Raw genomic sequence first — 25,190 nt, forward strand, 5'->3', positions numbered from 1 at the left:
ACCAAACATTAAAAAAAAAAAAGTTCTTTCCATTTATTTTATTCATCTTAACAAATCAAACTTAATTACAAAACATCCCAACAACTTTCATCAACCATCAACTGACTTTCCAGTACTGTAGTAAAAAAAAAATATATATCAGTCTCTGTTGCTGCATACCCGTCAGATCCAATGAGAAATAATCCTTTACAAGAGGCTCTCTCTCTCTCGTCATAAACAAAATACACTCTCAAAATAAAAAATAAAAATCATATAACATATTAAGGTTATAAACACAGTACTATGTAATTCGCACTACAACTTTTGTAACTATGTACATCCTCAGCTATTGTCATTGTCTCCTGTAAACAAATAATAAAGTATTGCAGAATCAAACACCACAAGGCGGCAGCATTGTGTTTAATAGCGGATACGATAAGTGTGTAGATAAAACATTAAACTGTAAAGAGCATCTCAGGAGCTTCTGGTTAAAGTTTATGTTGTCCAACACGCCTCAGCAGAGAGTCTCACGGTCTGAAGCCGTTTGGTCTGATCATCATCCTGACAGTTTTAAAGGACTGTCTGTCATTGGTGGGGTAATACTCTGTGGATATGTTACGCCACGTCCCCCAGAAGATCCCGTCCCGGACCCCCTTGTACTTCCCCACATAGTACCTCCCGTTGAGGTTTGCAGCCATGCAGGCATCGAACCACCACCCGGAGCTGTAGTAGGCCCCGCAGTTCCCGGACGGGTAGCGGTCGTGGTCCCTGTCCGGGGTGGTGAAGGCCCTGTTGTTGTGGTCATAACTCTTGCTGAAGCGCAGAGCATCACCTGCTGTACCTGAGTACCCGTCCACCGACAGCCTGTAGCGCCACCGCTCGCTCGCCACCTTGAACTGCTCGTACTCTGCGTACTCCATCACCCCGTCGAAGTCCTCCAGCTCCACCCGCAGCATCATGTCCCTGTCCCGGGTCAGCACGTGGATCATGTTGTTGCCCAGCCAGAACTCCCCTCCGTCCAGCTCCCCGAAGCCGGATCGGTACTCATCCCAGGTGCGGTTGAAGCTCACGCTGCCGTCCTGACGGCGCTGCAGGAGCGTCCACCCTCCTCCATCCAGCTCCATGTCACAGAAGACCGAGAAGCTCCTGCTGCGGAGGTCAGGGGTCACCAGGTACACCCCACTCTTTGTGTCGCCCCTGAGCAGGTAGTCAGAGCAGTCTCTCCTCAGCGAGGTACCTGCAGACAAGGAGGAAGTTATCCAGAGTTGTTATTAACACATTTGTGCTCGTGACCTGCTTTAACTCCTCTTGCAGGTGAAATTATCATCTCGCAGCTGGCATGCTCCCATGAAATGAGGTCAGATGGCAACAGGTCAGTGCAAAACTACTTTTCCACCATAAAAGATTAAGTGCTTTTAAAGTCTGTCTAGGTGGTCCTCCTCTGTACACGCACATGTAGCACTTTAAAACAGAACTGGATGTGAGAGATAAAGTAAGCCAGATTTTAATGAAATAATTAGCAGGAGTTTTTTTTCAGTCTTCTACTTCTCTACTAAAAGACAAAATTACAGTTTGAAGTCATGAACAAATGGGAAAGTCCTCTTGACCCGTGCCTGTTGGTTGAATTCTGAACTCTGAAAGTGATAAACTGGAGTATTCATTAGATTGATTTGATGCCAAATGATTCACTCACTGTAAGCCTCGCTCCTCTGAGGCATGTTTCAAAGCTGTTAGTCTCCTTCACAGTCAGTGGTTTGAATCCCTGATCACGACACTCATGCAGGCACACGATCTGCACACATGTGCAAATTCCTCCTTCATTGTTTATTAACCGTGTCATGTGGAAGGACGATGATCTCAGACAACAGGATGAAGCCCTGATTAAGACCTAGTGGTCAAAACATGTTGACTTTGTTAATGATTAAGCCACTTTAATAAAATAGTCCTTCCCTGTTTGACGCATTTCTCAAATTTGCTGTGTCTGGATTGCCTCAGGTTGTTTATGTTTATATTCTAACTTTTTGTCCTGTTTTGTACGAGTATCATTGATGCCTACCATATGGTCCTTTCACCTAAAATCCTTTCAGCCCAGGTCATACCAGTTTGGCTTTTTTCAGTGAGTAATACGGTCATAAGAACTGAAATACTAATCCATAACAGTTCCTCACAGTTTTCTCTCCCTAATTATTGTGATGTAATGTCAACAAGAGGCAATACATTTTTATGAGGTTGGTTGTTGCACATGCCTCCTCTCTTTCCTTTTTCAAGTTAATTTGTTTTTACCACTTTGTGCAGACAATTTTTAAACATTTCATTGTGTTGCTGCCGTACATGGTAATATAATTAGATGCAAGCTTTATCAACAACCCTGTAATCCCTGCAGAAAGTTTCTTACATTAGTTATGAGCATGTATGCAGAGATATATCCTGGATTAAGCACTGTGATAGTTGAAAATAGCATCTCTTGCCTTTAGATGGTAATGTTGGTCGTTTGCTGTCTGTCCTGTCAGGCCTGCTGCCTCCCTCGTTGTCCTCTGGGCTCTCTATGGGTTGTCTGTCTGTCACTCTTCCATTAGGACTCAGGCTGTTATTGAAGAAAGCCGCCACCTGGTTGATTTTCACTCGCAGCTCACGTGCACTGGGAGTGGAAGCTTCAGGTGCAAGAGGCTCCGGGCCAGAGGTGGCAGGGCTGGTTGACCCGAAGTCTGGGCTGGTTGTGGAGGTAGTTTTAGCACTGGGTGAAGGGACCGCAATCAGCGTTTTGTCTGGATCTGGAGTTTGTCTGGGAGCTGTTTCCTCCATATTGTGAAGTATCTTAGGTTGTATCCTGGAGACACTATCAGAAGCTTCACTTGGCTTTGTGGATCCTGGACTGGTGCTAGGGATAACACTTGGGAGGATCCCGTGCATGAATTTGTTTGGTCTTGTTGTCATTGGGATCGATGGTGGTTGACCGACTGTTTGTGGCCTCAGATCAGACGTAACCCTGCTGTTTGGGCTCATTGTGAAACCTTCAGGGGGAGCGTGAAGGCGAGGGAAGGGTCCAGTCTCCAGGCTGTTGGAGGTTTTTGGACCCAGAGTGATAGTTTTCATCCTGCTGGGACTGAACTCTGTCTCTCCTGGGGAATGAGTCACGTCAGCAGTCTGTTTTTTATGGCCAGATGCAGGTGGCATGTCAGTTTGAGAGTTTTGGATGCTATCTGTAGTCGTCCTGGTGATTTGAGGTGGATCTAGATCTGTTTTGGTCTCTGGACTTGGCTTTAGTTGCACTGATGGTTTTGGCCTTTGAAAAGATGTTGCTCCTGGCCTCACTCTGGGTCTGGTTGGTGGTCTGGGTTTGGATGTTTTGTTGGATTCTGCTCCAGGGATTTCGTCAGGCACAGATTTGGGGTTAAGGTCGGGCATTTCGTCAGGCTGAGGTGTTTTAAATTCTTGATTTGTTTGTGGTCTTTGATTAGGTTTAGGCTTCACATGTGGCTTAGTCTTCTGGCCTTTTGTAGGGTCTGGATGTTTTTGGTTAAGTTTAGGTGGTTGCCCAGGTTTAGGCTTTTGGTGTATTTTAGGGGTTTTCTGGCTAGGTTTGGGTTTGATCAAGGCACGATCAGGTTTAGGCTTTTCTCGCGGTGATGAGTCTTGGACAGAATTAGGCTCAGTCGAAGCATTTCTATCAGAATTTTCAACAAATTCTCTTCCAGGATTTTGGTCTGGTTTAGGCTTGAGACTAACTGTGTCACTTCTTTGAGGATCAGGCTCTTGAACAGATGGGACAGTTTGTTTTACTGTTGACCTTTGATCTGGCTTTTGTTTTTCTTCAGTCTTGGGATTTTTAGGCTTTTGATCAGAGGGTTTGATCAGGTTACGATCATGTGGGCGCTTTTGTCCAGATGATGAGTCTTGGACAGGCTCAGGCGACGTCAATATTTCTGATCTTTCTAATAATTCTGTTCCAGGATTTTGTTTGGGTTTTGGTGTGACTCTAGCTGTTTCACTTCTTTCAGGATCTGGCTCTTGAACAGATGGGACATATTGGTTTAATTTTGACTTTTGATCAGGTTTTTGTTTTTCTCCAGTTTTTGGCTTTATGTGAGGTTTAGGCTTTTGATCAGAGGGTTTGATCTGGGTATGATCAGGTGTAAGCTTTTGTCCTGGCGATGGCTCCTGGACAGAGTTAGGCTCAGGCGAAGGATCTGAACTTTCAAATGATTCTGTTTCAGGATTTTGTTTGGGTTTTGGTGTGAAGCTAGCTGTTTCACCTTTTTCGGATCCAGGCCCTTGATAAGAGGGGACATATTGATTTATTGATGACCTTTCATCAGGTTTTTGTTTTCTTTCAGTTTTGGGATTTTGCTTGGGTTTGGGTAACTGATCAGAGGGTTTGATCAGAGTACGATCAGGTGTAAGCTTTTTTCCAGATGATGAGTCTTGGACAGAGTTAGGATCAGGCGAAGGATTTATATATGAATTTTCCTCAAATTCAGTTGCAGGTTTTTGGTTGGGTTTAGGTTTGAGGCTCACTGTTTCACTTATTTCAGGATCAGGCTCTTGAACAGATGGGACATATTGGTTTAATTTTGATTTTTGATCAGGTTTAGGTTTTTGGGTACGATCAGGTGTGAGCTTTTGTCCTGGCAATGGCTCCTGGACAGAGTTAGGCTCAGGCGAAGGATTTGTATCAGGACTTTCTAATGATTCTGTTCCTGGATTTTGTTTGGGTTTTGGTGTGAAGCTAGCTGTTTCAGTTCTTTCAGGTTTAGGCTCTTGATAAGAGGGGACATATTGGTTTATTGTTGACCTTTCATCAGGCTTTTGTTTTTCTCCAGTTTTTGGCTTTATGTGAGTTTTAGGCTTTTGATCAGAGGGTTTGATCAGGGTACGATCAGGTGTAAGCTTTTTTCCAGATGAGGAGTCTTGGACAGATTTAGGCTCTGTCGTTGTTGGATTTATTTCAGAATTTTCCTCAAATTCTGTGGAAGGTATTTGGTTGGGTTTAGGCCTTTGATTAGAGGGATTGATAAGGGTACGATCAGGTGTAAGCTTTTTTCCAGATGAGGAGTCTTGGACAGATTTAGGCTCAGGTGAAGGACTTTCATCAGGGTTTTCTAACAGTTCTGTTACAGGTTTTCGGTCAGGTTCAGGCTCTTGATAAGAGGGGACATATTGGTTTATTGTTGACCTTTCATCAGGCTTTTGTTTTTCTCCAGTTTTTGGCTTTATGTGAGTTTTAGGCTTTTGATCAGAGGGTTTGATCAGGGTACGATCAGGTGTAAGCTTTTTTCCAGATGAGGAGTCTTGGACAGATTTAGGCTCAGGTGAAGGACTTTCATCAGGGTTTTCTAACAGTTCTGTTACAGGTTTTCGGTCAGGTTTAGGCGTGAGGCTCACGGTGTCACTTGTTTCAGGATCTGGCTCTTGAACAGATGGTGCATATTGGTTTATTGTTGACCTTTGATCTGTTTTTTGTTTTCCCTCAGCTTTTGGCTTGTGGTTGGGTTTAGGCTTTTGATCAGAGTGTTTGATCTGGGTACGATCAGGTGTGAGCTTTTGTCCAGGTGATAAGTCTTGGACAGATTTAGGCTCCGTCGTTGGATTTATTTCGGAAGTTTCTTCAAATTCTGTTGCAGGATTTTGGTCTGGTTTTGGCTTGAAGCTAGCTGTTTCACCTCTTTCAGGATCAGACTCGTGATAAGAGGGGACATATTGGTTTATTTTTGTCTTTTGATCAGGTTTTTGTTTTCCTTCAGTTTTTGGTGTTTGGTTGGGTTTAGGCTTTTGCTCTGAGGGTTTGATCTGGGTACGATCAGGTTTAAGCTTTTGTCCAGGTGATTCGTGCTGAACAGATTTAGGGTCAGGTGAAGGATTTTCACCAGGGTTTTCAAACACTTCTCTTACAGGATTTTGCTCTGGTTTAGGCGTGAAGCTAGCTGTTTTAGTTCTTTCAGGTTCAGGCTCTTGAGCAGATGGAACATACTGGTTTATTGTTGACCTTTGATCTGGGTTAGTTTTTTCTTCACTTTTTGTCTTTTTGTGAGGTTTTTGCTCCTGGTCAAGCTTGTCTGTTTTCAGAGGATGAAGAGGTTTTTTCGAGTTTTGATTATTACTTGGGATTTCAGGGTCTTGGTCAGTTCGAGGGCCTTTGTCAGAACCAGTTCTGTTTAGAGTTTCAGGTCTCTGATGTGATGTAGGCCTCTGGACCGGTAACTGGTTTTGATCAGTTGTATCTTCTTGGTCAAGTTTAGGTGTTGGAATATTATTTCTACTTTGATCAGTTGGTAAATTATCAGTCGGAGGTCTTTGGTCCGGTTTTGGAATTTGGTCTCGTTTTGGGCCTTTGTCAGGATTAGATCTCTGGTCCGTTGTAGGTTTTTGGTGAGAAGGCCTCTGCTTTTGGTCATGTTTTGTCTTTTTGTCAGGCAAAGGAGCTTGATCAGGTTTACGGTCATTCTTAGGTTTTTTAAGCCTTCGGTCTACTTCAGGCTTAATTGCTGGTTTATGATTTTCACCGGGCTTTGGTCCACGGCCTGGAAGAGGTTTTACTCCAGTTTTAGTGTTTGAGCTGATGTTCTTTTTGGCTGTCCAACGACTGCGGCCTGCGACTCCTGGGAATGTAGTTGTGTATAAATTCTGATGAGGAGTCGTGGTGGTTGCAGTTACCATAGTTGAGCTAACTCGCCCCTGGAGGCCTGCCCCAGGTCTTGCGCTGGTTGTAGAAGTGACCCTACTAGCGGCTCTGGTTATCTGCTGTACGGGGCCACCAAGTGTGCCGACTGTGGCTGTTATTGCCGGCCTACTTGTGGTCCGAACACCGGCCTCTGCATTAGAGCGCGGGTGCTCAGAATTGCCAGCTGCTCCAAGGCCTTTGCTTTGAGTTGTTAGCCCGCCAGCAGTTATTGTCATCTCTTGATCAACACCTGTGAGCAAACGTGAAGTTGAGCTGGACGCAGGAGGAGATGGAAGAGATGACGTAAAGGTTTCAGCTTCGTTTGAGTCCTTGAAGTCGTGCCTCGGAGCTACAGTCATGGTAAAGTGAGGGGTTGGCCTGATTGAAACAAAGTCTGTCCTCTCGATTGGCTTGCTGGATGATAATTCTCCATCACTGTCTCTCTGTACACTCTGGACTGTTTTCCCTACTTCTGTTTTGATCTCCCTCTCCTCCTCCTCCTCCACCGCCCCCTCTTTTATAGTCTTCTCTTTTTCTGCGCGCCCAATGCTCTCAGTCTGTTTCGGTTTCTCATTATTTCGATCCACTTTTATTCCCCTTTCCATTTCCTTTTTCCTCTCCTCCCTGTTCTGCTCCTGCTCCTTATTTGTATGCTCACCAAGGTCCACAGACATCTTTATTCCATCACTGCCCCCGTCTTCCTCTGTTTGGGTGTTTCTCTCCGCTTCCTTTGTTTTGTCTCGCCACACGTGACGGTCACTTTCTTCTTTTTTCTCCTTATTTTTTATATTAGTTGTAATCCTCCTCTCTTTTCCGCTCTCCAACATATCCTCTTGATCTCCCTTTGAAATCCCTCTTCCACCCTTTTCTTCATTCCTGTCTGTCTCTCTCTCTTTGTTATTTCTTTCAACAACCTTTTCTCTGACAATATCCACTATTCTTTCATTTCCACCAGCAGTTGGCACCTTTGCCTGCCCTAATTCATCCTTTCCTTTTGCCCCCTCTCTCTGAGTTTTTCCATCATTTTCTGCAACTGCTTTTCGGGTTTCTTCATCCTCATTTTCTTTTATGACCCCTTTATTGCTCTCTCTTTCTGTTTCCCACCTCTTTCTCCCTTTCTCTTCCAAAGTTGTTCTTTTTCTGGAGTCAGTGTCACCATCTCCTTTCATAGACTTTCCTGGTTTAAGCCTGTCTGTCCCACACTCCTGTCTGAATTCTTTTAATCTCTCAGGATTTCTCTCGTTCGGTGAGTTCCTCTCATCCTTGCGTCTTTCCGTACCTTTCTCATTCAGCTTTTCATGCTCTCTTTCGCTCTGCCTTCCACACTCTCTCTCAGTTTGGCTTACTGTACAGTCTGCGCACATCCTCCGCAGCTCATCCACATTGTCCTTTAGCTTCTGCAGATCCTCTACGATCTTCTCCAGCTCACTGAGCTGCTTTGGCAAATAGACAGTCAGCGGCGGCATACTGAATAGGTAGGGGCACGTAGTCTCATCCTGCCCATGTCTGCACGGCCCCTCAGCTCTCAGAGTTGCGGCGCAGGGCCCAAATCCATCGTACTCCAGGAGGTCGCCTTCATCAGAGTCCACCGTGGTCCAAGAGAGACTCGTGAAGGCCAGCAGGGTCCCACAGATGCACAGTGCTGTTAACCTCATCACGTCCCGAGTAAAGAGTAAAAGGAGAGTTGGGAGAGAGTGTTAAAAAGACCCACCTCAGTCCGAGAAGCGCAGTGACAGTGAGAGGAGGAGGTAAGGTGGGAGGGAGAAGAGGAAGGGAGGGAGAACTGATGGAGCTGCTCAGTGGAAAGTGAGTCTGTGAGAGAAATGAGGAGCGAGAAGCTCAGAGAGGAAAACAGGTGAAAGACAAACAGTGAGGGTGAGAGGGGGATTATGTGGATGTACTTCCCAGTAGATGGTCTCTGTGAGATTGTGGATGATAAGCTTGAAGCGTGAGCAGATGTTAAAATATTTCTACTTTGTAACATAAACAGAATTAGCCGTAACAGCTCAAAATCAATCCCGAAGAAGGAAGAAAGACAAACTGTGAAAGCTTTCAAGAGCGCGTGTCTTAATGTAATCCTATTATTACATTCCAGTGTGTCCTCATTGTAATCACTTAATGAAGACCATTCGTAATGCATTGTCACTGCATGATGTAGTATCTCGGCCTTGCATATACATGTGTGTGACAGTTGCTTTGGCAGACGCATCCCACGCTTCCTGTCAGCCTCTTTACAAACATATGAGTGACATATGCGACAGGTCAAAAAATGCATTTCAAGCATTTTATTTGCTGATGGGCCAAAGCCAAAGTTTGTCACTCACATCTGTAAGGACATAATTTATCTGTATCTTTCACTATGAGCTGTTTGGTTGGGTTTAGCTCCTGAGAAATGACAGTGAGGAATGTTAGATTTATCCAAGAGGCCCACTTGATTCAAACTTATCAAGTGCTATTGACTTTATTCAGACAGTACTAATCCTCAACAAGTGCTCAGAATTGGTGAGCCAACATCTGGGTGGAGAAGCTAAGCTCACAGTGTGCGGACTGTCCGTCCATGTACGATTTTGGTTCTGTGTGTCTACGTATAGTCAGAAAAAAAGGAAGAGAGGAAATACAGTCACATGAACTAAATGAGGCATCTGCTTGGCAGGGAGTTTAGATAATGAGGCTTTAGTTTCTCAGACCCGGGGGTGTAAATGTCAGTCCAACCACAGGAGATGAGATATGAGTGATAGCATGCAATGCAAGCGTTTGATGTTTCAGAAATTTGTCCATTTTCAATCCTTGTTAGTCCGCTGAAATTGTCTTGTTTTTCGACTGCGATGAAACGTGACCCTCGTGCATTTTTGTTCCGTCTCTCTCACGCTGGCCGTTTGCTCTGACTGCACAAAGCTGGAGAGATTTCTCAGCTGTCCTTTTATAATGACAAAGGAAACCATTTGTTTAGCGAGAGGAGTGTGGGAACCACCAGGTTAAAAATTAAAAACGTGTAGAGGACGAAGTAAATGGCTCGATGCAGAACGTCACAGGCCCAGAGGTTAAACTTGGATGAGTGTGATGACTTCAAATGCTATAGTTTGCAAAAAAAAAAGGTTTTTAAGCATTGGGATAAGCTATAACATGTCTCAACAAGGCCTTTTAATCTGTGTATATGTGAAGGTGGTAACGTATGACTTTACATTGCAAGTTGGAGCCGTCCTCCCCTGCAGCTGTGAGCTCATTTGACATTTGACAACTGTTGGCAGGATAAAAGCCAAGAGTCCTTTCACCTTTCACAGTCGCTTCGGCACTTCAACACTTACTCTGAGAAATAGTGTGAGAGAAATGTTTACACTCTCTCAGGACTTCTGTCTGAACACCAGGCTGTATCGATTTATTATCACAGTCACAGCTTTTACAGCACAGCCAAGCATGAATCTCATAGTCGCTGCTTAGCCACAACAAACCAACCTGATGCATGCGGCTTGCACGAGGAACAATAATAATTGTTGCAGTTCTTGGAGGTTAACAGCGTCAATTCATTTGATAGGAGTTAATCTAAGTGAATCTGACTGATCTCAACAGCACAGCCAGGATCTCGATTATTCCTGTTAATACCCTCACTCCTCCTGGCCTTTACCCATTTATGGACAGCAGGTTTTTTTTTCTCCTCAGGGTGCCCTCTTGGGATACAGTGTTTTGAATTCCCCCAGTGAGCTGGCTTGGCCCACTCTCTGTCCTGGATTGTGTAAACACTGTGGTTTTTTCCACTCAGACTAGAACAAACATCTGACCATCAGTCCAGCGTTGCTGCCGGGGCTTCCTGGCAGACCACTTCATCTCCCTCCACTTTGGGCAGAGGAGCTTGTGTCGTCGGTCATGTCTGTTATGTGCATAAGTGTCCCATTTCCAGCTGACTGGAGTTAACCCAACGGCTGTCACAGAGCAGCGCCAGCCTCTTGTAATACCACACTCAGCCTGCCTGCCTGAAGGTATAAACCTACCTGGACTGAATTAATCTACTGACAAGGACAAACGAACATATATGCATTTAGCAAGGCAGTTATATGATACAACACCTGCTTTAATCACGTGGATCGGTATGTGTCAGTTTTAAATTAAAAGTATCGCTCCTACACATGCACCCATATTCATATTCGCATGAACCGTCACTGCCAAGTCCTTAATTCTGCAGTAACCGATACATTCCTTTGCCATGTGTGAGGAGGTTCTTCATCTGTCAATTGACTGATAGGGACTCTCGAAGAGGAAACAACCGAGTGTCCCTCACATCTGGGCTGGATTTCCTACAGCGGGCCAACACCAGATAACGTCTGGTCAATTTGCTTCTGGTCCAAAAGCCTGGACTTTATTAAGACATTGTTTAAAATTTATATTTAAGAATCTCTCTCCTCCTGCTGTCGCCTTCTGCCCAGCGGGAGTGGACTCGGAAAGGTAAAGTGCACATTCTTGAGGCCCTGATGTGCACGAGAAATAAGTACTTTTTTTGGAATACAAGAGAGAATATTTCAGATTTTTAAGGTATATTTAAATGTAACTATAAAGACTCTTATTTCCTTTCTGTGGTGAATAGAAACCGTGTGGGTGGACAAGATGTATAACTGCACACAATGGTGTGACTGAGTGCATCACAGAAACACAAGTACCAAATCTACATCAATATTTAGAGGAGACTTCAGACAGCTTAAGTCAGAATGATGACTTGTTTTCTTATCCAGAATACTGAAGCTCATTAGTGGACGAGTAAATTTAGATCATTTGGTTGAGTAAAAGTAACAGTAAGACCGTAAAAATACTTGATTTCTTATTGTAGTCCTGCACTGAAAATGTTACTCTAACAAAACTACATAGGTTTTACTCACAAATTGTACAAAAGTAAAATAACTGAATGCAGAGTAGTTAGCCCCTGAGTGTCCTGTCCTGATTGTTATGATATTAAATGTAATATCACCAGATGCATTAACGATGCGGTAATGTGCTGATCAAGGTGGAGCACATTCGAATAGTCTTATTTCCTGTTAGATTAAATGTGCACTGTGTAGTTTTGTTTCTCTTGGTTTCACGACTGAATAAACAAACTGACCTTTAAAGAGTTTTATGGTTTTATTTTGTTTTACTTTGTTTATATGTGGCGGACCCTGCCAACTTTCTAGCTTCAAACAGTGTTCTGGGGACCTTCTTCTTTTCTACTGAGAACAGCTTGTTCATTCGGTTATGGTAACAAATAATATTTCTTAGTTTGTATTGGTAAATCTTTGATTATAATCTTTGCATATAATATTACAAGACCTTTTTTGTTTTTATTTTTTTGTTTCTGGAAAGTAACTATAGCTGTCAGATAAATACAGTGGAGTAAAAAGTGCCACACCTGTGTCAGAATTGTGTAAAATGAAGTACAAATACCTCAGATGCTTGGGCACAAACTTTCCACCACTGCTGAAGGTGCCGTGAAGGATTACTCTCAATGAACTGCCTCGTGTTCCTGGATCTAAAAATACCTGCGATAAACTGAGTCTTCTTCTCTATGGCAACTGTTTAAGTGTCACATTCACCCAATGAACAATTTGGGTCAAAAGTAATAAACAAATCTCATTTTAAAGTAAGCCAATGTCAACGCTGATGAACAATGTGTACGCTAACTTTCCAATCTCCACGGGCAGATTAAGACTTTAGTGGCTGCAGATACGGACCAGAGGAGAGTATAAATGGATGCGGACGTGAGCAGAGGAGCATTTAACGGAGGCGGTTGAGACAAATGCAACTTACCACATCGTTGAAGAATTAGTTTCTGTTTTCTGTCATAACAAGATAGCTTTCATCCAGTACAAGTTTGTTATGAAAGAAAGCATTTAGACATTGTATTTAATTACTTAATGTTGACATTAAATCAATAATAATACTTAGATCCTGGAAGCAAGAAAAGAAGTGACTAACAACGTGTTGTTGTGCAACAGAGATGAGCACATTTTCAAATGACACCTCCCAACATCTGTAAGGATCAGTGGAAGTGATCATTTCCACAGACAAAAAGACAACTTGATGTATTTCCATCACTATACTGCCACCTAGTGGAATGTTTAAGAAATACTTAAGAGTACAGAATCATTCTGTGCACTTGGAATTTAAGTGTATTATGACTATAATGTTCTATACTATATTTAATGTGTTGACACATTTAGAAATTGGAAAATATATCCTGACGAACACTGTGCATCTTATAGATAACTCAATTAGTTTGGAATAGTATAAAACTAAATTCTACTATATGCATGAGGAACTTCCAGACATTAAAAAAAAGCCTATAACAAAATTATGCATATTTTAAAATTGAGACCTGTCTGTATGGCAGTAAATAACATTACTTTTGTGCAGCAGTTTAACAGTTTTGTTTGTTTGCTTTCCTCTGGTGGGCTTTAGTGATTTTGCTGTATGCCTGATGCTTTCAAAGCTTGTTTGCTTTTTTAAATTATTATTATTATTATTGTTGTCTTATTTTGTCTTTTAACATGTCCAAATAAACAAACATTAAACATTAACCATCACACCATTATCACAAAAACTTATGAAAGCCCATTTCCCATTTGAAGAAAGAAAAAAGATGAAAACTAAGCTTGATGTTAAAAAAAAATATTCCCACGGTGAATCATCATAGTAATGAGACTGAATTTAAAAGTTAATTGTGACATAAAAAGTCTGAATCACGAAACAAAAAGTCAACATTATGAAATAAAAAGACATCATTATGAGAGATTAAATTAAAATTTAGAGTTAAACGTCTTTTCTAACCTAAATGAAACCAAACTCAGTGTGCGGTACAAAGGCCCACACCTGAACGAAACTATGAGATTAAAAGTAAATTAAGAGATAAATAGTGAAATACAAAGTGTCTCGATAAAAAGATATAAACATGGGAAAGGAAGATTAAATTATAGATATAATTTAGACATGATAAATCGTCATATTATGAGTTAAATAATCATTATAATAATTTTGACTACTGATCTGACTCTACAGTGTTCCTGGTGGTGTTGCAGTCAGCACACCTGCACGGTGAGCACTACAGTCCTGCTGGCTGTAAACAATCCTGTCTGCTGCCCTCCCTCCTACGTGCGTCTTACGTAACCCTCGAAGCCCCGCCCCCTGCCTGGCTCTCACGCACCAGTTACGTCTGACCGTAAAAAATAGAAACTTCCAAGATGGCCGAGGCCGTGGACTCCATGCATTTCGCAGCAAACAGCAAAACAAATTCCCCTAAACCCCTGATAGCTAAACGGCCACCGGAGAGCCGACCGCAGTCTTCCAGCGACATTTACCCACCGCCCCCTAAGAAGGTCCGGGTGGAGGAGAAGGGCCTGAAGCACAGGAAACTGAACGGAGAGGTGTGCGCAGGGGAAAAACACAACGGGAAGCAGAGTTGTGGGAGCCCAGCGAAATGGAGTTTCGGCCCGGCCAAGGCGAGCCACTCCACCGCCGCCGCGGTGCCAGCTACTCCCGCTCGGAAGATCTTCAAAATCAGCAACTTCCTCGCCTCGCCGCCCAAAGTGAAAAAGGCTAAAGAGAAGCGCCACAAGGAGAAGGAGAAAAGCAGCGAAGCGCAGCGGAGCTCCGCCGCTGGTGTGGAGAGAGTGAGCCCAGCTAGCTGCCATACAAAGACCGAGAACGGCGACATGAAAATGCTACAGAGAGGTAGGACAACACGGGCAGCCTGCTCACCACTGCACTCTGTTTAAACACTTCACGGGCACATTAAACACTGTAGCTGAAGCAACACTGTGATAAAATGATTTATTGGATTATTACATAATTTTCACTACCACAGGCCCCAGTATTTATTAGGCCCAGATGGTGATATATATATATATATATATTCACACACACACGTGGAAGTGTTTGTTCGTCAGTTAAATGCTGCTCAGCGTGGATGTAGCAGCGGTTCACCTCGCTGTGTCTCCTCTCCTGCTCCCCTCAGACCACCGTGTGAAGGAGAAAGACAGGGAGAAGAAAAAGGAGAAGAATAAGGAGTGGAAAAATCACACGTTGCCACCTGTACATGACATCGCAAGAGAAAACGGGGAGGTGATTTCACCACAGAAAGGTAGGGGTGAGATATAACATTGGTCCACTGGGATAAAATGTGTTTGTTTGTTTTGTTTTTTATTATTATTTTTTGGGAGAACTTTGTCTTCAGTATATATATTTTTTTCTTCTGGATAAAGTGTCATGGTTTATATACTGAGATAACTTTGCATAAGTCACTCATGCAGTGTTACAAATCAAGTTAAAGCAGAGCAGATTAGTTGAATATTGTTAAAATGTCTAAATTCATAACAATTTATCTCAAAATTGAATTAACTATTTTTAGAGGGAAAATGTCATACATGTAATCTTGATGCAAATTACAAACACTTACTGTACATAATGTACTATTATCATTACCTAATTAAATAAATAACGCTAAGACTTTTGCACTGACGTTTTTTCAAAATTCTGAGTATTTAAATGTGTTACTTGAAGTCCACATTTCACGTATATGTTACAGGCCTCAAATGAAGCAGAACATTTGTACTCACTCTATAAAAATGTCTTTCCCTCCATCTCAGAGTCTTCAGAGAAGCCCAAAGCTGGTTCAGAGGAAGACCTCCTGCTCAAGAAACTCAAGAAGAAGAAGAAAAAGAAGCACAAAGATGGCGAGCGGGTGAAGGAGAGGCACAGCCGACCCAAAATGTACCATCGCTCATGCCAGACGGTGTGCTCGGGAGTGTCCCTGGCTCTGCCGGAGTTCCTCAGTCGAATTAACGGGAACAATAACAGCATCAACAACAGCAATTTACTCCACTCCAACACAGCACCACAACAACACCACCAGGATCCAGCATCCGCTACCTCTGCCTCCATCTCCTCCATGGTCAGGGACAGGCTCGGCTACAGCTCCCCGCTCCACTGCACCCCGGCGCCAGGACTTTCCGGCCTGGAGTTTGGGCACCTGATCCACATCGAACAGCAGGCCAATGGAGGAGCGTCTGTGGCTCACGCTTACAGCGAGCAGCTCTCCTCTCTGTCCCCGGCTGAGATGCAGCGTTTCGCCCAGGAGTTTGTGACCCTGTCGTTCAGCGAGGACGAGGCCCAGGCTGCGTGTTTTGTGATGGGAATCATCCATGGAGCAGCATCCTACCTCCCAGACTTCCTGGACTACTTCTCCTACAAGTTTCCCAACGCCCCAGTGAAGATGGAGGTGCTCGGGAAGAAGGACATAGAGACGACAACCATGGTCAACTTCCACTCTCAGGTAAAGATGTTTGCCTTTTTACTGTCTTTCTTCTCTTATGTGCCAAACAGTGAAAAGACTCTGAGTGTAAGAGGATGCTGAACTGTCCACTTGGATACTGTGAAGTGCCGGTTTGTATTCTGGAGCTGTGAGCTGCACACACGCAGCTGCCAAAAGCTGAAACAACACATCAACCATTTCTTTGTGGTTTGAAGTTATCTGTGCATCAGCCTTTGTCCAAATAGTTGACAGGTAGAGCTTTTCACGCTGCCTCGAGCCATCTTTGCTCCTGTGTTCACTGCTTTAGTGTCCAGGTTTGTCTTGCGGAGCAGAAAAGGCCTCCAGGTGTGTTTCATGTTGTTTGTCACTTCACATAATAGTTTCTTGAAAAGCCCGTCTGTTCGAGCGCTTGACGACGGCAACAACACCTTTGTTTTAAATTGTGCTTTGATGTCAGCATCCAAAGAAAGTTTAATTGTCTTTGTGTTCAAGAAAGTTGTTGTGTGCTTTTTTAAAATTGGATGGCACCAAAGTCTTCATTAGGGCTGCACAGATGATGAAAAGATGAGATTGCAGTATGGGCAGGTGTGGCAAGAAGCTGCAGTCTTGATGAATTGTGTGACAAAACCACATCATAAGGAAGTCCAGTAGTGCAGCAGAGATTCCCTCACCTTCACATCTTCACGTTAATTTGACAAACGTCACATCATCAGGATTTTAGTAGTTTGTTTCTTTTTAAAGTTGTGATACAAATTGATTGTTCTTACTTAATGGTGCGTCATATCGCAGTCGTTATATCTTTCAGAATGATCATGAAATAGTTGGTTTGTACTAACATTTGTTTTTGTTGATAGTTTTATTTAGCTGGAGAGTAAAATCGGCTTCACAGGTGCTAAATTTGTTAAGTGAACACAAGTCCACGTCTCTGCATTCATGAATGGTTCATTGTTGTTGTTATCTCTTCACTTCACCACCGTTCCATAACGACTGTGAGTGATAAATGTAAGGGTGTTGTGTTAACTGGAGTTTCTGATCATGATCTGCTATTCTGAGTAAGTATAAAACAATTATTTGACGACTTGTTTAAAGAGTGTGACAGTTTGACAGGATCTCAATAGGATTGTGGACATGGATCAGAAAATGTCTAAACACCACCAGTGCAGACTGTCCAGTCTGAGCTAAATTATTATCAAAATCTTTTGTCTTTGTTTATAAGATAATTTTTCATGAAAAAGCACAAAATCAGCGATCAGAAGATCCAGTTTTGTGTTTTTAAATTTTTTCTCTCTGCAACTTAAACAGCGGTTCCCTCCAGAAATACATTAACATCAATTATCATTACATCAAAGTAATGAGGCACAATTTATTCATTTATATTTATTTAACTATGTATTTACTGTATATCTTCCGTAGACTAAGGTGTGATTAAGAAATCTTGTCCACCTGATAGAGCAGCAAGTTAAATGATATTTCTAAAGAAGTCAGAGGCGATTTCTACTCTACGCTCCAATCAATTTTTCTAACATCGTTTTAGAAACTGAGAGACTCGATTTAGGTCAGGAAAACCAAAAATTATTCAAGCCCAGGGACCCCTCGCTGGGAAGAAAATGTTTCCATGGGGTCTCTTTCTCTCTCTCTCTCGCTCTCTGTTGATCGTACTGATACTCCGAGTGCTTTGTAATCAGATATTGCTTCAGATCGTCTGGCATCAGGACTTCCTCTGCTACCAACATAGTGCAGATGGTGCATTTCATCCTGTTGCTATTCTCGATTAAACCAAACTCAACGCAACTGTCAGCATATTTTTTTTTTTTTTTTTTTTTTTTTAATTCAGCCAGGTTTGGGCTTAATGCAGCTTGATGGTGTGGATCGTGTTTTCAATGCCAGAGATGGTGCAAGCAGCAGTGTTCAGATAACAGAGTGTCTACAGATATTACATGGAAAAGATACAACGTGCGTTTCATCGTAAAGTTTTGCTCAGTAGTAACTTCTCACTCATACTACAGTTTTAACACAGAGTTTTGTTCCTGTGTGTGTCAGTGACCCCAAGTCTCACTTTGACAGTCACTGTCTCCAACCAGAGCTGCCCGGCAGCTTGTGATGCTGCCGCGTGTTTTGACTGTTTTTGTTTTTCCTTTAAAAAATTAAACAATTCTTGTTGAAGTGGTAAACGAGGCCAAGCACACTTAGAGAGAGGATATAGCAACAATTACTGTAAAAGAAAAATAATTCAAAAAACTAAAAGGTTCTTTACTTAACAACTTTTTTTGTATTTTAACATGTTGGCAGTAGTTACATAAACACTTACAGGGTCATATCAATTCAGTCAGTATCTGGTGTCAGTGTCTGTTGTCAAAACAAGGCAAACATTAACTCCTATTCTCGGTGTTGTCATCACATCTCCTCCTTACAGTGTGATGCAACCCTTAAAATGGCCTCTACCTTGTTTTCCATTCAAACTCTATATTTTCTAACCTGTAATTCATAACATTTGTAACATATTAAATCTGCCACACGTGTCTGTACACTGTTGTTCATAGTAACTTAACATATCAACCGCTACGTGCATTTTCATCCGTTGGTTGTACCGTCATTTGTACTTTGCACCTTGCTTTACTCTACATGTACAATATTTTACTGTTTGGCAGTGTTCAGAGGAAAGCTTTAATGTCCCTGCTGTACAATTTGGCTCATATACAGCAGGCATTAATATTAAATACAGAAAAGCAGAGCAATGAATAACAATAAAAGTAAGTGCAAGTATAGAACAGACGTCTGGTGAAAGCAGTGAGAACAAGAAGTCACAGACTTTTAATCAGGCCGAAGACTTATTAGCCAGATATTGGGAGTTTATATTAACAGCTATTAATGGGTATCTGTGAAACCGTAGCCAATAAATAAGGTCGATAATATTTAGCCAGCATTTACAAACTCTGATACAGTCGGTGGTTTGTTCTCTAGCACAATAAACAAGGAACAAACAAATAAGAACTGCAACAGCATGTGCAGCCTGTTGTGCTCGTGACGTCAACTGCTGCACCTGAGCAAAGCCGTGCAGTGTAGACTAGAGCAACAACAAGTGTTATCTAATCACTCTGCACAATACTGAACGGCTATACACACATTAAGTCAGATGAATCACAACATTAAAAATCAGGTGAGCTGCTCCCTTGTTATCCTCCTTCACACTGGATGTCATGTCAGTCAAACCTGTTGCTGCCAGTTTGGACGATGTTTTTTTTTTTTTTTTTTCAGTTTCACAGGAAGACAACACGAGTGTAAATTGTAATACATGTTCCTCAGAGGTTCAGAGAGGAGGGAAAAGGTGTTTTAACACATCAGATCTAACTAGAGCAATGAAGTATGACATCATCAATCCTTGGTCCATACACCTTAGTCATTTCTGCCGTCAGGTGTACTTAAACTACATGTTAGGATAATGTCTTGAAAATATAAAAATGTTAACAGTTATCTTATCAGTAGCAGGTTATTATCTGTTGTTGGTATCTGCTGGAAACAAATCATTATTGTTCATCATAAATGTGTAATATGTGTATATCACATGGTACAATTTGTATTTATTGTATATATTTTCATCCATCTTACATCGGACTCTCACTGTACACACAATATCTTTGTTACATCTTTCAGTATGTTGCAGTGCAGTAAGATAGAGTTGAACAACCAGACTGACACATAATAAAGGTTTACGATTTGTTTTGAGACATTATTATTGCTTCATTAAATCCCATTCACGTTGCTGAAGTGGACAATTTAATGTTGACGTTCACTCGGTTGAGTCTTAATGTCTGACGAGGGGCCCGTGTGAAGCGGAAGTATGATTTGTTGTCTTCCTATTTCTAGATTTGATAATCAACAGTGCCTGAAAGTCTCTGATGGTTTTTGCACTAATGTCTCTGTGACACGGTCTTTATTTCCTTTGCCTTACAATAGCCTTGCCTTTTTAATTTGTCCTGTGTTCACATTTGCCTCTCTTGATGAGTGTTTTGAAGCTTGTCCAAAGACCTAAATCTTTGTATTTAAGATGCTGTTAACGACCAAGCAGATGCTGACGTTCCTCAAATGAGTGCTTTATTAAAGGCAGGTGCATTTAAAAGGTCACGCCTCAATTTCAAGGCGAACAGGGTTTCCATTAAAGGTGCATTTGATGTTTAAAACTGGCAGTAAATCACATGTCAGGTTTAGGATATTTTGATGCCTCTCTGGTGAGGGTCTGATCGGTTTTCTCCGTGTTCCCCTCCTGCAGGTGAAGCGGACATATTCCCAGGGAACTTACCGTGCCGGGGCCATGCGGCAGGTCAGTCTGGTCGGGGCCGTTGATGAGGAGGTTGGAGACTATTTCCCAGAGTTCATCAACATGTTAGAGGAATCTCCCTTTCTGGAGGTTAGTGTGTTTATTACATCTGTGAATGTAAACACCCCTACAGCCAGTGGACGTGTGAATGTCTGTCTGTAATGAGTCATTATGTAACTCTGAATTTTCTCACCCTGTTTATGCAGCGGACTCTGCCCTGGGGAACGTTCTCCAGTCTGCGGCTGCAGAGCCCCACTGAGAGCGACGACGGCCCCATCATGTGGGTCAGACCCGGAGAACAGATGATCCCCATGGCAGACATGCCAAAATCACCCTTCAAAAGGAAAAGGTGGGTTGACATATTGAGTCTGTAAATTGCCAGTGCCCAGCTGTTACCGTCTCACCAGCACCCTTATTTTCAGGAGAAGTTTGAAGTAAAGCTGTTGCAGCAAAACCACTAAATTACTATCAGCTTTTAGTTCAACACTGCTTGTCTTGAACTTGTGCTAAACATCGTGAATAAATGCATTTCAGGTCCACCAATGAGATAAAGAACCTGCAGTATCTACCCAGAGCCAGTGAGCCCAGGGAGATGCTGTTCGAGGACCGGACGAGAGCCCACGCCGACCACATCGGTCAGGGGTTTGAGAGACAAACTACTGCTGCTGTCGGTGTGCTGAAGGCTGTGCGCTGCGGAGAGGAGTGAGTACACACCGACATGTTTTTACCTCATCACATCCAGTACACGTTTGTTTACAATAACTTCCAGGTGAAACACCCCTGCGTGCTTAATTTCCCTCTGGGGCCTCAGACTAAAGGAAAATACAACTTAGATACACCCAAATCTAGCAGTAAATCTAAGAACAAATTACATAAAAGTACAGTAGAAACATCAGACGACAGTTCTCTGCTGTACTGAGAACTGAAAAAGCTCCATGTTACGGCGTCTGTGGTCAGCCACTATCAGTGTCCACTCTCTGTCAGTGAGGCCTCATTCATTTATAGAGCTGTAGATTGCATATGATTATAGAAGGCAGAAGGAGAAGTAGTTTGTGTCAACAGGGTGATATTTAGATTAGATGTTAATGGTGTGGCTTGTTTCCTGTTTGTCCCTGTTGATGATAAAATACACATTTACCCCAAATGACTGAGTCTAGATATCAATATTCTAATATGAAAATAGATCCTAAGAACAGAGACAGTTGGGATCAGATGTATTGATGTTTCTGTATCGATCCGCACAACTGCATTTCACATATCTCGAATAACAAATCACCACCAGATGGCTACCTGGAAGTCGCTGAGGTTTTTGTGTTCAGATTTGAACTCAGATCAGTAAACAGGTCTTTGTCTGTTGCTGTACAGCAGTTACGCTCCTGCCCGGATCACCAAAGATGTCGTGTGTTTCCACGCCGGAGATTTCCCAGATGTGGTCATGAGGTTGCAGCTGGACCTCCATGAACCTCCGCTGTCTCAGGTGGGTCAGACTTATTAATTGTGCCTGGTAGGATACAGCGGAATAAATAGAATTTTTTTTGTGCCTTTGAGATGAAACTTCCTCCTCTGAAGCTGCACTAACTAACATTTTATATCTATATATATCAAAGACACGGTCATTACTCACATAGGAACTTTGCTATTATTGTAGTAAGAGCGAATCTCAGAAGAAAACCTGACAAGCGAGCAACTGCAGCGCTGTCGCGAGCATGCAGGGTCAGTCCTTCACTGGTCTTTAACCATGAAGGATTTAAACGCCACAGAGGAGTTCCATTTCTCTTTTTTCGGGCTGTTGTGTCTTTCTTGTTGAAGCTGACGCAGCGCCTCCTTCCTTACATTACGGATACCACAGATACCGTGGGAGCAGAAGAATATTCTCATATATCTATCATTGAAAGAGCTTCGATAAATCCACTGTAAACCTACCCAACGCCAGACAGACTAGCCAGTCAACATAGTGTGGCAGTTAACTGATAAATATATGTTTCTCAGGAGTTGGCACCCATTTCCAAAAACGGAGGGAAAGTTTGTTTACAGTGACATAAAATGCTGTTTACATGTTTCAAGAAGTCACAAAATGAGTGAAAATGTTCCTCCAATTGAATGTTGGTCCATTTCATCATGTGGTGACAGGATTACATCATTTTCTCCATAAAAAACTTTATGACGTGATATGGTGATATTTGAAGGTTGTGTTTACATTTTGTTTCATTATCCCCAAGTGTCCAAAAAAGTTAAGTAATGCAGCTTTACGTGCAAAAAATCCCCAAACCCTAAACCCAACCCTTTTGTTTGACTTCCAATATTCTACATTGTCAGTTTCGTAATCAATTATCAGTATAAATCACTTACAAAACTTTTATTTTGTGCAATAGACGATTATAATCAATTCTAGTGTTTGTACGATACAAGAATAAAAGTATTTGTTCATTTCTCCGAGGGATCACTGAATTTCACGTTCCTCTCACTGCCTCCACAGTGCGTACAATGGATCGATGATGCCAAGCTGAACCAGCTGAGGAGGGAGGGGATCCGATACGCCCGGATCCAACTCTACCACGATGACATCTACTTCATCCCCAGAGGAGTTGTCCACCAGTTCAAAACCGTGTCTGCTGTCTGCAGCCTCGCTTGGCATATCCGACTCAGACAGTATCATCAACACGAGGAGAAGGAGGAGGAGGAGGAGGAGGAGGAGGAGGTGAAGGAAGAGGAGAAGTGTGCATCTAGAGACGTATCACTTCATATCAAAGAAGAGGAGGAGGATGACGAGGAGGTTGGGGGGAAGGTGTGTGATCCTGCTGCACAGACGGTGACGAAGCTGGAGGATGAGGAGAACGAGGGAAAGGAGGGGCCGCCCTCACAAACTCCGACGCGGATTTTCAAGGAGGAAGAGCAGGAGAGCAGAGCTGAGATGAAGGAGTCGTCACCGACACAGTCTCTGCCTTTTGTAAAGAAGGAGAGAGATGACGGCGTTCTCACTCACACACTAATGGAGCATAAAACTGAGGAAGATGAGAGAGAGGAGGGTAAGGGAGGGGGAGATGAAGATGCAGACGCAGGCCGGACACTGCAGAAGGAACATGAGGAGAGTGCAGTGGACAGTACATCCTTAAAGTCACTACAGCAGATTAGGAAGGAGAACGATGTGGAGGAGGAGAGGCAGCAAAAAACGACGGTACCGGGTCAAGGTCTGAAAGACAAAACTAAAGATAGCATAATGAGCACTTACAACACACCACAGATCAAAAAAGACAAAGATAAAGGTAAAAGAGAGAAAGATGAGAAGGAGAGAGTTAAAGAGAAAAAGGACAAGGATAGGAGTAAAGAGAAGGAACGGGATAAAAAGGACAGGGGGAAAGACAGAGATCGAGAGAAGGACAGGGCGAGAGAACAGGAGAAAGTTAAGGCCGAGGGAGGAAGAGAGGGGAGTACATCGACGCAGCCGCTGCAACAGATGAGGAAAAAAGAGGACGAGGAGCGGACAAGAGAGGGCACTAAAGCCTCTCAAACATCCCTGCCGGCACAGAAAGACGAGAAGTGGGACTCAAAGTCTCAACCCCACGTCAAGAGAGAGAAGGAGCACGATAAAGACAGGGGGGGCACACCGGCAGCGTCTCACCTACGACCAGACAGAGAGGAGCATAAACACAAGTCCTCACACGGGAAGAAGGAGAAAAGCGGGCACAGGGAGGGCAAGGAGGCGAGTACGCCGTCAAAGTCTGGGAGAGAGGACGGGAAGACGTGCACTCCCAAACCTGCAAACATTCAGGTAAAGAAAGAAGCAAAGAAGGATAAAGACGTCATCAGTAAAGAGGAGAGGAAGAAGTCTGCGCCACCAGAACACAAACAACCACGGACGCTCATCACCTTTGACCTCTTTAAGCCGATGGAGGCTCACCAAACTCTGGCTCTTTCTTTCACGGACAGTAGGCCTAAGACCCACCATCACAGTGACTCTCGAGGCTCTTCCTCTAAGCCTGCATCTGACAGTCGGACAGTTGTGCCCTCTAAAGGACCAAAAGTAAAAGACACAGTGCAGGGAAAGCCTGCCACCCCCCTACAGGACACTCGGCCGCAGCAGCACTCGTTAAAACAGCCCCTGAAAACACACACGCCCCAAACACAGAAAGACTTCTTAATATGAATGTCTAGATGTCTAGTCTTCTTTTTTTACTGTTCAACTTACGCCGAGGCTTTGTTAAAGTATTTGAAAATGCATCCTTCCTTCAGACATCAGCTGGTATTTCTAATTTGTAAAAGATGAGCGGGAGCGTCGGCCACATTTCTTCAGTGACGTAGTGAAAAGAGGATGCACTCTCCAAGTATTTTATCAGTGCCTAAGAATGTAAGCTAAGTAGCTCACTTCACGTTTGTTAGCGAATGTATGTAGGCTCTATATAAAATGTTATGTGACCCATGTGTCAGTGCCTGTGCACTACTTAGCTTCGCTCTTAAAGCACCTATTTTAGGTACTGGACTAGCCAATCTGAAAACAACCCTCCTTACTCCCTGCTATAGGAATTACCTACGTTCACTGTTTGGGAGATTTCAGCCAGTCGCTGAGCTCCCGCTGAAATCCTCTTCGCCATGTTGCTTTAGTCGATGGGGTTTGTTGTTTCTGACACTCCAAAAAAAAAAAAAAATCGGAGAAAGTAGTTGTTTTCAGACTGGATGTTTGTTTGACTCACACAGGGCTGTAAATGATACTGTATGTACCAAAACTGTACAGTATAGATGTTATTAGCACCAATGTGAGAAAATGTATACAGAAATTGCATATATTTTTTGTAAGACAAGTTTTATTTTCCATAGAACTTATTTATATCATTTACTGTCTGTTTTTATTTGAAACCAATGTATGTGAAAATTTTGTTGTAAATACATTTTATTTCCTAAGATAAGACTTGGTAGTGTGATTTATACTCTGATCAGAACCTCAATAAATGGTTCAAAAATATTGACTAACTGTT

The 25,190-nt window shown here is 42.8% G+C and overlaps 2 protein-coding genes and 1 long non-coding RNA gene across 4 annotated transcripts; 2 read left to right on the forward strand and 1 right to left on the reverse strand.

The window, feature by feature from the left end:
* LOC119023750 (mucin-2-like) lies at positions 1–8,427 on the reverse strand. Its single transcript, XM_037105864.1, has 2 exons — positions 2,448–8,427; positions 1–1,216 (listed from the first exon to the last, which is right to left on the reverse strand). Exons 1-2 carry the CDS (start codon positions 8,290–8,292, stop codon positions 507–509), a joined length of 6,555 nt encoding a protein of 2,184 aa, XP_036961759.1. The 5' UTR covers positions 8,293–8,427; the 3' UTR covers positions 1–506.
* Positions 1,294–11,730, forward strand: LOC119023762. The gene is made up of 2 exons (XR_005076329.1): positions 1,294–1,351; positions 10,295–11,730. It is a non-coding gene; the product is annotated as an uncharacterized LOC119023762 (long non-coding RNA).
* Positions 11,731–13,737: 2,007 nt separating this feature from the next.
* On the forward strand, positions 13,738–25,181 carry LOC119023753 (lysine-specific demethylase RSBN1L-like). 2 transcript variants are annotated; one of them, XM_037105873.1, is made up of 8 exons: positions 13,738–14,326; positions 14,610–14,735; positions 15,241–15,926; positions 20,173–20,310; positions 20,427–20,569; positions 20,755–20,922; positions 21,589–21,697; positions 22,697–25,181. In XM_037105873.1, the coding sequence occupies exons 1-8, from the start codon at positions 13,837–13,839 to the stop codon at positions 24,362–24,364; spliced, it is 3,528 nt and encodes a 1,175-aa protein (XP_036961768.1). In that variant the 5' UTR covers positions 13,738–13,836; the 3' UTR covers positions 24,365–25,181. The 2 variants fall into 2 exon arrangements, with proteins under 2 accessions (XP_036961768.1, XP_036961767.1); XM_037105872.1 differs by having other exon boundaries at positions 13,740–14,326; positions 21,586–21,697.
* Positions 25,182–25,190: the final 9 nt, after the last annotated feature.

Source organism: Acanthopagrus latus, chromosome 8 (genome assembly GCF_904848185.1).
Source record: "Acanthopagrus latus isolate v.2019 chromosome 8, fAcaLat1.1, whole genome shotgun sequence".
In the NCBI taxonomy this organism is placed as follows: Eukaryota; Metazoa; Chordata; class Actinopteri; order Spariformes; family Sparidae; genus Acanthopagrus; species Acanthopagrus latus.